At 41.2% G+C, this 12,890-nt stretch overlaps 1 protein-coding gene across 4 annotated transcripts in view; it reads left to right on the forward strand.

Annotated features, from left to right (window-relative positions):
- Positions 1-12,890, forward strand: part of CELF2 (CUGBP Elav-like family member 2) — a 545,200-nt gene that overhangs the window by 169,124 nt on the left and 363,186 nt on the right. For 2 of the 4 annotated variants that reach the window (XM_031063924.1, XM_014310501.2), the window contains exon 1: positions 4,199-4,422. The exons of 1 other annotated variant lie outside the window; for it this stretch is intronic. In XM_031063924.1, the coding sequence (XP_030919784.1) occupies positions 4,370-4,422 (53 nt within the window). In that variant the 5' untranslated portion in view covers positions 4,199-4,369. Of the gene's footprint in view, positions 1-4,197; positions 4,423-12,890 lie in introns of those variants that run through there. One more of the 4 variants, XM_031063923.1, reaches the window with a different exon arrangement.

The raw sequence follows: 12,890 nt of genomic DNA on the forward strand, positions 1-12,890 counted from the left end.
AATTAGTCACTCCATTGCTTAAAAGGCGAGGCATTAGGGACTAGGAGGAGAGGCAGGGGGGTGGCAAGGCTGATGGGGAGGGACAGCATGAGACAGTCTGGAGAAGAGCCTTTATAAGCCCCCAACAGCAGCCCTGAAGTTGGAGGCCACTCTTTAATAGCTGAGCTTTTGTTTAACAACAGGCTCCCCAGGGAGAGTGAGGTTTTCCTGGTAAAAGCCCAAGATTTCTTTCAAATAACTTAAAATTGCTTTGTATGAAACAGCAACAGAAAATATGTATTGGGAAGATGCTAGAAGGATATTTATTTCTCTATTATTGCCTGATAACCAGGCTGCTGGGCACCCTGACTAGAAGGCTGTGCTCTGGCAGACCTTCCTTGGCTCCTAAAATATTTTGAGTGAGATAACACCCTTGCAAGGAGATTAAATAACAAACCCAAGCTGCTTACTATACTTGGTTTATTATCCTGCCCAACACTATGAAGTTCTCAGTCCAATAGGACTCTGGTATAGAAAGAGCTGGGGGGAATAAAAAGTCTCATTACATAAAATCATCTTTCTATTGCTCAGTAGCCATAACTGCTTTTGCTTTTTTAAACGCTTTGTCCTGTACTTGACCTTCAAATGTTTGTAGCTAGCTGACTTTTTTGACTCCACAGCTGTCTAAACTAAGGATGATGACATTGCTTAGAGATCCTTTTGTGTATGTGTGTATACAGGAATGCTGTTTTCAAAAGTATATGTATATATTTATTTTAGCATGACTCAAAATCTTGGAGAGCTTCTTTATCATATTAACTGAGAACCAGTAAGTTCTCAGTGGGGGAACGTGTCATGGCATGAAAGACACAAATTCTACAATAGGCTGGATTTCAGCAGGTAGAGAAAATTTTTAGGGTTGTTGCCTTCTGGCTCTAGCAGTAATAAATTTGCTTAAGTAATATTTCACAGATGTGCTGGTGGTTTCCTGGCAAACAAGCTGGAGATCATAGGAAATTTCTTTACTCAAAGCATAAAAAATAAAAGTTTTGAATACAAAGTCCTCAGCCCTAACAGAAGAAACATTTGGCTAAAAGCTGAGCTGGAGTCTGCTATCTAAGCACAAGAGTTAAAATAATTTTACAGCGAGTTTCTGTTTCTGTTTTATTTGTTTTCTCCTACTATAGCTACATGCTGTATGAAACACGTGAGGCTGTTTTGGAAAATCCATTGCCTGTTGCAAGTTCCTCTGTGCTAAACTTGATCTCGTAGTTTTATTTTTAGAAGGCTCATAGTTGCTGTCCTCAGTGTTGTAGGAAAAGCTGGCAGAATGCCATCAAGGTCCTCCAAAATGGAGACATGGCTTTCTTTCCAGACACAAGAATTTGAGATTAAAAAAATAGAAATAACCCCAAGAAGTGCAAGAGGGAAAGGAATAAGTATATTTACTCCTGCAGTATAGTTTTCATGTGGATATGTTGGCAGAAATAATGGAGCATTTTCTGTGGGAAGACAGTGAAAAATGAATCTATGGAAAGTATAAGATGTACTTGTTAGAGATAAAATCCTTGAAATAGACATAGTTTGTGGGATTTTGGGATGAACAAAGTAAGACACTGAGCATATTGGTGCAGTGGGGTATAAAGACAGAGCATCTGCCCCTTTCTCACCTTGACCTGCAACAGGATGTGACAGGGACACAAACTTGGCTTGTCAATGTGTCAGGAGAGGTCAGGGTATTTTGATTTTTGTTTTCTTTGCAAGCTCAGCTTGAAGCCTTTCTTAATTCGAGCCTGGTCATCAATATGTTTGCACGATATGAAATATTAAGTGAGAAGTTTGCATGGGAAAATAGGTGAGTGTAGCTCTAAAACCAGCAAATGTGGCAATAGGGTAGAGAGGAAAGAGAAAAGGCAGTGTGCTGCAACCACTGATGTCCTCCCCAGCCTCAAACGAGGGATTAACATCTATAACAGTGGTTTCAGTGGTTTACAAACTATTGGGAGGAATAAAAGAGACATTGACCAATCTGTTTTTATTTGCTTTCCATGCTGGAAAAAAAAAAGAAAGGAAAGAAAGTTTTCTCAATTCCACAAAGAAACAACTGAATTTAATTTTCCATTACAAGCATCTTGCCCACCTCCTGTAGTTAAACAAATATAGGGCCCAGAGTTTCCAGAGCTGGATAGAAGCCTTATCTCTGCAGAATTGCTCAGAGATATGTGTGTATCAGGTGAGAAACACCCTGGCCCCGCAGGTTTTAAGAGAGAGGTGGAACATTTGTAACCCCCAGCTGTCCTCCATCTGCACCTGCAACCCCACCATCAGCTGTCCCTGATGTGTTTTTCCTCACTACACCCCTCTGAGACAAAGCAAAACTGTTGGAAGCATTGCCTAGGGGAGGATGTAAAATTCCAAAGTCTGAACTTGAGGCCTGGCTCGATGAACTGATGAGCAGATAGGGCCCCACGGGCTGAGCTTCACCTGGCCAGGGCAGGGAGGAGGCAGGAGATGACTCAGAGTTTCTCCTAAATGAGGGGCCAACGATGCTCTGGCCTTGGAGCAAAGAAGGCATTTTGTATCAGGGTCATTTAAAACTGGTTGTTTCTGTCTGACCACTATCAGCTGGCTGCTGTCTGGCAGGCAAAATGGTCACATTCTCTTTTTTTGGGCGGTTGGAAGCCTCGGTGTCACCTTCAGGCCAGGGCAAGACTGAGCTGCCTTTGTGCAGCCGGCCAGGGGCGTTCAGGCTGCTCAAACCCAGCCTCCAGCAGGCCAGGGAGCCTGAAATGGTTTAGGCACAGCTCAAGTTTTTATCTCACTAAAGAAGGAGCTATTGGAAGGCTTAAAAGTTTATTATGTCTCATAATACTCCTTATTATGTTTCCACGAGTGTGTCTCACACTACCAGATCTCCCAAATCTCTCTGACCACCATATTACTGCTTCTTTTAACATACAAGGGCTGATCTTAACTTCTTTTTTTTTTTTTTTTTTTTTTTTTTTTTTTTTTTTTTTTTTTTTTTTTTTTTTTTTTTTTTTTTTTTTTTTTTTTGTGAGAGAGAGAGCTGGTGGCAGAGGGAAACTAGGAGCATATGCCTGTGATATAAATATCAAAGTGGAAGTATCTACCAAAGGGGTAGTTTGGTTCTGACTGAACACTTCATCGAGTACTGTTTTGCTTTTTTCCCCCAAAAGAATTTTAATTCCTCACTGGAATTAAATTTCCAGGAATTTCCAGAAATCCTAATGAATTGGTGGAGCTCAAGGAGAGGTTACAGTCATTTACAGTACAAATGGAAAACATTTAGAAGGGGAAAAAAGGCAAAAGAAATATTTAAATAGAGGAAAAACACTGTCAAAAAGTATTACAGAAATGCAAAAGAAGCCAATAAACTCGATTTTCCTAAGTAAATACACACTATCAGCAGCTATACAACTTTTCAGATCACCATAGTAATCTGGAGGATGCTTTACCATTTATTTTTTATGTAGTAAAAAAAAAAATTGATTTTATGGAACCATATAGACACCTTCTCCCCTTTTAAACATCCAAAGGGTTACATCTGGCTTTGCATGATTAGACTTTTTATTATCCTCCATAATAGCAGCCTTGCTTTAGATCAGTGCATTTCAAGCACAGCTTCTGTGTTTAAGTCTATCAATTCTAATAGACTTAAAGAACAGAAGGGGGGGGAGAAAGATTATTCTGTATTCTAAAGGTTGTGAACTGCTTTTGATGCGTGTGTCTGTCTCTCCATATGGGGGTGAGGGACAAGGGGAGGAGGGAAGGGTGGGAGAGGAGTTGCATTGGAAAGTCCCTCCTTTAAAAGTGTCAAACTCCAACCTGCACAGAACAGGGAAAGGGAGACCACCAACAACCCTCAGAAAATAATATAAAAACAAACCTCAAAGGTAGAAGAAAATACCCAAAAGGAGAAGACTGCAGCCTGCAGTAATCTGTAAATGATTGCTGGCAAAGACTGGAGGCTTCGAGCTTGAGCTGTGCTTGCTCCAAAAGAAAGCCAAGAAGGACGGTGTTAATAAAGAGAGATTTAACTGAGGGCTGTGCTTGGAATAAAGTGGACTACAAAAAGGTCAAATTTGATCAGTTGGAGCAGATTACAAGGGCTTTAAAAGGTAGTGGTGAAGAAATGAAACTGGGACTGTGAAGCAATATAGCACAAGATTGATTTTGGGGGTGGAGAGAAGCTGGGACAAGTGCTTATCAGCTTGAGAAGGAGGAAGAGCTGTGCTGGGTTTGTTGTCATTCCCACACTGAGTAGAGTACTTGCTGCTTTTGTGGTTAGCCTTCCCTGGCGTGGTTTTGCTTCTTTTTTATTTTTTTTTTTCGTTTTTAATATACATCTTTTATTATTGTTATTCCTACAATGGTGTCTATAATCTCTGACTTGGATCCTCTGAAAAGCTGGAAAGTTTTAAGGTAGGCCTATGTTTTCTTCTGTTTGGTACAGGCATTTTGGGGTTAGCCCTAAATTAACTGGAGCTTGAGTTATAATCGAAATGGAGCCCTGGGCTTAAGTAAGAAAGGAGTTTCTGGTAATTAGAGCCCTTTTAAGATACAGCAAAACCTTTGAACAGATGTTTAGAGAGACCCGAGAGAGAATTTTTAAATATACTTCTCAGTGTTACAGTGCAGTGAGGAATTCTTTTTTTTTTTTTTCCCCTTATTTCTTTTTAAGGAGAGATTGCTCTGTAAATTCAAGCTAATAGTAAAGGCTCACACCAGTTGCAACTACAGCGTTAACTCTCTGCTTTCCTTGCTGTGCTCTGCATGGAAATGAATGGGAAACTCTAGAGAAGCAAAAACAAACAGCATGAGAAAGTTGATCAAGAAGTGAAAATAGTTTAGGGGGAAGGAAGGTGGAGTGAAGTGCTTGTTTCATGTTGTTGAAACTTCCACACTTTGTTGCCCCTCTTGAGGCGTGTGTTTGGCATTTAAAAGTTGCTACTTTTTTACCTTCAGCACTTGGGGTTTTTTTTTTAAATTTGCATAGTGAAAAATTGTGATTTGAACTGCTAAAAACGGTAAGGGAGAAAAAAATTCCCCATTAATATTTGCTGCAGATATTGAAGACTCACAGTGTTAAATGTCTGTGCTTAATGCTGCTGTAAGTGCCTGGTTTTGCCTTATTGAGAATGCAGACGTATAAAAGTTTGCAGATGGTTTGCAGAAACTTCTGTAAGACATTGGAAACATCTGGGAGTGTAGATGGCAAAATTATAAAATCACTTAAATGTAAAGTTGCATAGATACCCCTCAGCTTTTTTTGCAAAACTTGAAGCTGCCTGCACTGAATATGTTTTGGGTAAATTACAGGGATTGGGGGCTATGAATTGTGATATTATTATGCTATATATGTAATAATAATATTTTGAAGTATACTTTAGACTCTTGATATAATTTTTTTAAAGAACTTACTGTGTGCTGAACTGAAAGAGGAAAAACAATACTTCAGAGTCTAAGTATAAAGTCTACTTACATGACTAAGGTTTTTTTTCCCTCACTGAACTTTCTATTTTAGGAGTTTAAAATTCCCTGACCATTTTCTGAGCCTCTGTGTGGGACTGGGCACTGCGACCCTCTGTCCTTGCCTGTGGTGTGAGACTTGGCACAGGGGGCTTGCTGCAGGTTTATTTTATTTTATTTCTCAAGTCGTTTGGGACTGTCAGCACAGGATGATGAGTTTGTATTTGACTCCAAAAGTTCTGTGAGGATGCAAACGCGGGGCTGAGGAGCGCAGGGCTGGGAGGGGCAGCGGGGCTGGGGACCAGCACCAGGGCAGGGACCAGAGCTGGGCTGGCTCCTGGGCCTCACCACCAGCCCCTGAATGCCACCAAAGAGCTTCTGCAGAACCCCTTCTGTGCTGCCTGACAGCGTGTGTGCTCCAGCAGAGCTATTCTAGGAATTATTTTAAGTTTTATCGAGCTCTATGAGATCATTTCTGATTGCTCTGCGAGACAAGTCAGGTGATGCGAGGTTTGTGCAGAGATGGAGGATGACACAGAGGACGTTAAAGTCAAGAAGATTTAAGGAAGAGACAATGTTGCCCTCTCAAAGAATCCTGTTTTCTTTTTAAAACAACCTTCTCCCTACCTGTAAAAGAAATATCTCCCAGGCACTTTTCCCCTGCAGCATGCCTGAAGTTTCCCAACTTTGTGTGTGAACGTGGAGACTGCAGCTGTATGGGCACAGAGCAGGTCAGAGGTGTGATTAAATCTGGACGTTTCTGTGTGGTTTCTGTGTGTGATGAGAGCAGCAGCTCTGCACAGATGTGACATTGTGCAGCACCACTGCAGGATGCAGAAGGTTAAGAGGTGGCAAAAGGCAATAGGTAATATGAGTAGTAATATGAGCAGAATGACCACTGGAAGAAAAAAGAAAAAGAGCTAGAAGTCATCACATAGCTCATATGGCTTGTGACTTATTGAACTGCAATACCACTTCTACTTTTCTTATATATTTTAGTTCTTCTTCTCTGGGCCAATTTCCAGCCTGTTTGAGGCCTCTGAAGTTCTTGGTTTTAGTGTGTCCCCAAAGAAGCCTGTAGCTAATATTTATAATAAATAGAGGAATGTTTGTGTGTTTATTTTAGGTGCACAAACCAATTCTTTCAGGCTCAAATAAGTTGATGTAGCAAATGCCACCACCAGCTCTAAACTGGTGTCCTACACTGGTAAATTCTCAATTTTGTTTACTTTTTGCACCCCCATAATTTATTCTGGGACTCCACCATAGTTTGGGGCCTGATTGGCTGAGTAAAGGCTGGAGGATGCAGATCCTGTGGGGGCAGCAGGTAGGAATATTTACATTGGGACTTCAAAATCCCCAGGGGCTCAGAGCAGCCTTGGTGCTGGTTACCCCCATGTCAGCTGAGCACAGCTCCTGATCCCCAAACCCTCTGGAAGCATTTCCCTTGGCCTCTGAATAAAGGTAATAATGAAGGGAAAGGTACAATATAGCAACAGACAAGGCTGTGGATGGTGGTGAAGCCTAAAAGGAGGGAGAGGTTGTGCTGGAGCATGACAGGGGATTTTGCTGGACTCCACCCAGCTAAGCTGGGACATCTAGCAGAGGTATAAAATAAATGGCAATATGATGTGTGTGTATATAATATTACATCAGGCCTCCCTCTTTGGTTATGTCTGTCTGGAGAGGGACAGTGAGAGCTGCAATAATTTCTGCTAAGTCTCAGCTTCCTCTGGCTGCAAGAGCCCTAAACACAGTTTAATGTGCGTTTTCTTTCACTGGATTTATTCAGAGTGGTCTGAGTACCAAAGTTACTGGAAAGAGCATGCATGGATTTTTTTTTTCCCTCTTGTTGTCTCCTTTGGATTAAGCTCCCAGCATAAGATCTACGCTGTGACATGAGCACACCACTGCCTGATCTCCTTGTTCATAGTGGGGCTGCAATAAACACCATGTCCTGTTGTATTCCTCGGAGCCAGGAGAGATTGGCAAAACTTCAAGCCTTCAAAAGAAAAGAAAAAATCCTTCAGAGCCTTCCCAGCAAACACAGTATTCTGGCCCAGCCCTCTGCAGACACAGAAATCTCGTTTACCATCTCCAAAATGAGATGGGAGCTGGGATGGAGACCCCCTAGTGCATAAGAGAGACCAAAATCAGCTGCCTTGATTCCAGAAAAGTCTCTTATCCCTGTTTAGAACTTCTGGCATGTGGTTTTGCTCCTCATAGGTGACTGGACAATGGTTGCTGAAGCAACCTGTGCTCTGGGCCCCTACAGCAGCAAAAGCAAAGCTGTAGCCTGGCAAGGAGAGGCACAAAAAGGAGGAAAAAAAAAATTAATTCCTCAAGGCCACATCTCCTCTGTTGCTTTTCTGCCTTAATTTGGCTCCAACAAGGCTAAATTCAGCGCTATAAATCATATGAGTTACCTATGCAGGGAAGACCTTGTACCCCTTTGCATTCCTGTCTGAAGAAATATGTGACCTTTCCACGGCACATTGCTAGGGAAAAAAATTAAAAGTCGGTTTCAACTTGGCTTGGCAAGCTCAAGGTGAAATCCAAGGGAAAAGAGCAGGGGTTTTTACTCAGAGGAGTGGTCAGCCCCCAGCCTGGGAAGCAGCAATCTTGGTGTCTGCTCTGCACGCAGATGATTGCAACTCCACGAGTCCTATTGAACCGGCCGGTCCAACTTGGCAGGTGGAGCTGGGAACATCTTGTTTCACACATCATGTGTCAGGCGGATGTACCAATTCAAATGTTCTCTCCGAAATGTCTTTTTTTTTTTTTTCCACCACACACACCATCCAAACAGCCTGTTAATGGTTTGGCTTTTCAGGAAAAAAAAAGTGTTTTTCATGCTTGGCAAATCAGCCCAGGAGGAGCAATTTCAGCCGTGTTGGTGTGTGCATTGTGACTTGTTTTGGGCAAATAGTTCTGTCCCTACATCCACCCCTGTGATTGCCTGGGAGTTGAGGTGGGTTAAATAGCTTCAAAATGTTCAAACTGGGGAGGGGGGGGAGGAAAGCAGACACAACAGCTAAAATTTGGCTGTGGCCACAGAACAATAAATTGAGCAAAGTTTAAGATAAGGAATTCTGTATTGTATTCAGTATCTGAACAAACCAGTTAATGCATGGACTCCCAACACACAAATGCTTGGGAAAAGGACTAAGAAAAAGAAAATATTTCACTTGTGCTTTACGCTGAGGACCTGGACAATGTTCTCTTCATCCAGTACTCAAGAAACAAAAGAAAACAAGCCCTGAAATTTTGGCCCAGGGACACAATGCTGGACTCCATTGCCACCATGAAATACAGAAAATGGAATTTCAGATGTCAGTGGAGAATACAAATTCCCTCATAATTGCCACAATATGCTTGGTTAAAAAAAATAAATAAGTGTGGAAAGAGGGTGTGTGTATCTTGTAATAACTAAAAACACATTTTAGAAATGGCTTTCCAGTTTACCAATCCAAAAATGCAGATGGTGTCAGAGATGGCATTGAAAGGGGTGTTAGTGAGGGTTACACATGTCCCAAGTTGTGACACAGATGAGAATCACCAGGGGGATGGTGGCTCTTGCCAAGCTCTGATAAGCTAAACATGAGCAGCAAAACATGGTGTGGATTCTTCTGCTTTCAGTCTGAATGTCTAACTCTACAGTCACTCAAGTGAATAATACTGGGATGAAAAATTAGGGCCAGCTGTATTGAAGTATGAATTTTAAATTTTTTTAATTTTTTTTTTTCTTAGTTGTTCTTCCTTTGCACTTTGCAGAAGACAATATGGGCAGCTTTTCTCAATTTGTTTTTTTGTTAGTTTTTTGGGTTTTTTTTTTCCCCTTAAAAAGGCAGGATCTCTGGGATGATGCAAGCAGTAAAGATAACAGAAAACAGCAGATTAGGATGTAACACACTCCTGCATCCATTGCTGATGGGTGAGCAAGTCATCCAGTCCTCCTCTAAGCCTGTGCAGATTTATTCTTGCATCTTCATTTTCCCCTGATTAAAATTCACCATCACTCCTTTCAATAAGAGGTTATTCTCCACCGTTTTGCTAAAAACAATCCACTTTTCATATCTAGCGTGTGTACAAGCTCATTACATCTTGTTCATTTGGACATGAGTTGTTAAATCTTCCAGGTGCTTTATGGGGGATTTAAACATCCAATTCAAATGAATGATCTCTCACAAAGAGGTTTACTTACTGCTGCTGCCATGTTCCTTGGCCTAATTATTTGAATTGCCCTAACCCCTAAAACATGATATGAAATTACTGCACCAGCAGCACAGCTGTCTAGCCAGAGCCTGTGACAGTGAGGTGCAGTAACACTGCCAGTGATCTGCAGTTCAGGGACTGGTGCCAGCAGCTATGGCTTTTCCTTGATGGTTCCTTCCTCCATTAATTGAGCTGACTGGCTTTGCAGCTTTGAGTCCAGAACATCTGTCAGCAAAGAAATTCTGTGGTTTGGCACACTGATGGCAGTTGCTAACAAAGCAATGCACTGGAAGGGCTCTTCTGCATGTAAATTTGTCTTGTATCCATGTTTTGGGACATGTGGAAAGTGTTTGGAGTGGATTCCCTGCTAAGGCCTTGAGCCATTGACTTCAGGCTCCCTCCTCTTCAGGGGAGGTGGAGGTTGTGCTGTTTCTTCATCTATTATACCCCAGAATTTCAGTCCTGACTGGTGATTTCTCACACCCAGTTACACAGGTAGGATGTGCAACATTGATGTTGCAGGAAGCAGGAAAAAGCAGGATCATCCTTTCCCTCACACATTACTTAGTGATGCTTTCCTCTACCATTTCCTCATCTTAAATCAGTGGCAGTCCTTATGTACTCCTGCAGGTCTTTCCTGACCCACCCACTCAAATTTTAGGCTTTGTCTAGTTCTGCACTCAGTGGAACTGAAATAAGGAGGAAGTTGCCTGTACACAGGAAAGGTACCTGGGCAGTGGCAGCCTGGCATTGTCCTTGAGAAATGAGGTTATAATTTCATGCTTTTCCCAGGCTGTGTTAGTTTGGAAGTGTTAGTTAAGCTCTGTGTGTCCCAGCTCCCAGAGGTAAAATGGACCTGCTAATATCTCTCTTATATACTTAGGCTATAAGATTTTCATGGCTATATAAATGTATATCTCTATGCTATAAAGCCCCCAGCACTGGGGGCTCAGCCTTGGGCTGGGCTTTTCATCACCTGCCCTCATAACAATGATTTAACTGAAACTAGAATTTAATTCTTTTGAGGGTAAATAATTCCTTGCTTGTTTACTAAAACCCCTTCTTTGTTATTTTTCTGCCTTTGCAAGATAGCACTAAGGACCAGGCACACAAATTCCTTGCACTCACCAGCTTTTTATCCAAGCAGTTGTTTGACTTTCTTTTTTGGTTTTTTTTTGTGAAGAGAGCTTCATTAAAGATGTCTTGCATCTCTGCTAGTCCCAAGATGCTGTACCAGGGAGGGAGAAAAGGAAGGTGAAACTAGAGAGATTTGTAGTCTTTGTTGCTAAGATTTTCCATTGTTTGACCTGTGCAAGAGATGAATTTCTTATCTCTTAGGAAAATACTCTAACTATTCCCTTTGGATGTTGTCTGATGGGTATCATTTTCTCCCAACAAACCTTTCAGACTTCAGGAGGTCTAATACTCCTGAAAAATGCTCTGTGGTACTCAAAAAACCCCTTACAATAACCTAAGTTTTACCATCCAACCTTTTTTATATGAGCAGCTGAACGTGCTTCTACTGATTATACTCTAATTTTCCTTAATTAAGAAAAACCCCAAACCTAATCTCATATGAATTGCATTTTTATATCACTTTCTCAGATTTTTTTTCTTCAACTGTGTGTTTCCTCATGTTTCATCACAAGTGATGGAAAGTCCTCTTTTTTTTCTTTTCCTCATCTGGATAAGTCCATGCATTCCTTGAATACAGAGGGATGTTGTCATCATTCACTATAGGACACTTGTTCTTGAGTTGATCCCAAGCTGTTATTAGTTTGTTACTGAACACCTGTTGACCTGCAGACAGTGACTTTTTTGTTGCTGTTCATTTGCTTTTTACAACTGAGTTTCAAAAGTGAAGATTTACTAAAGGTAGAAATATTGGGAGGCTCAGTGATTACCACAGCTGTACTCTCTCTTTTGTGGAATGGATGGATTTCAGATTATTGGAAAAACTTGTCATGTCAGTTGTGCTGGATTTTTTTTTTCTTCTTCAGATATCCAGTTAAATTGCCTGTAGCCACTTATCTTCTAGAAACACGGTGTATAGATAATTTTTATCTGTTAAAGAATTAATGTACTTGGCCGGGTAATTTTGCAGTACTCTTCAGTAGCAGACTGATATTCAGTTTAACATACCTGAATGGCTGAGGACATTTATGTATTAAATTAGTAGATGAGTGGAGCCAGAGCTTTCTAGGGGTTGAAAATCTTGGTATGACTTTTGAGTGGTTTGATTAAGGATAGTCCACCCAAGGATTTGTAAGACACTGTGAAAAGCTTTAAAAGGGGGAGAGGTTAGGGGTTTTTTTCCTTTAGTTTTAAGATTCTGAGTTTTATATTGGATTCTTGGTTTCCAGGTCCCAAAGAAAACAGTAATCTTATGGAAAGGACTTAAATGAGCCTTTGAAGCAGTGGCCATTTCAGTTCTGAAAAATATGTAGTCTTAATAACCGTTCTCCACAAAGAATAGGCTATAAATCCACAATTTAATTAATCTCCACGTGTCATCCGAGCACGACTCTACCTTTTACACTAATCCTGAACTAGGAGGCACTGGCAGATCTCAAGCTGAGGCTACCTAATTCTGGAAATAGTAACTAAAATCACCTTCAAGCATTTTTGCAATGAATTTAATATCTCAATCTCTTAGGATGCAATTAATCTTTGTTCTAAGAAAGCAAGCAAGGGGTTACTGCATATTAATTAGAGGTGGTTTCTAGTTACTGTGAGGTTTGCATAGATTTCCATGCAACTTACTTGAAGAAATACTGGGTCCATGATCCCTGTTAGGTATTTGAACCTTAATTTCTATGTTCCCTTTCATTAGAGGTGCTGGGAATGGTGGCTCACTTGGCACATAATAACTGGGCATCCTTTCTGCCCTGGTGTGGTCTTGGGGAAGAACTTTGGTGTTTCTGGCACTGCAGAGACTCAGGGGGGGTCTCTGTAGCCCTTGGACTTCCCCTTTGTTGGAAAAACTGACCTTGCCAAGAGTTGTGAAATGTTGTTGACTGGGGTCAGGTTTCGGCTGGAGACGCCAAAATAAAGGATTTATGTAGCCTGGGAGGAATTACGAGCTTGGAAGGGGGAGATAGGTATTAAAGGTCTCAAATGGGGTGATGGGGAGAAAAGTGTTTAAATACTGATGTAAACTTTTATTGACTCCAAGAGGAATTAATTGGCAGGGTCTTTTATGTGAT

The sequence above is a fragment of the Geospiza fortis genome, unplaced genomic scaffold (genome assembly GCF_000277835.1).
Source record: "Geospiza fortis unplaced genomic scaffold, GeoFor_1.0 scaffold273, whole genome shotgun sequence".
Lineage (NCBI taxonomy): Eukaryota > Metazoa > Chordata > Aves > Passeriformes > Thraupidae > Geospiza > Geospiza fortis.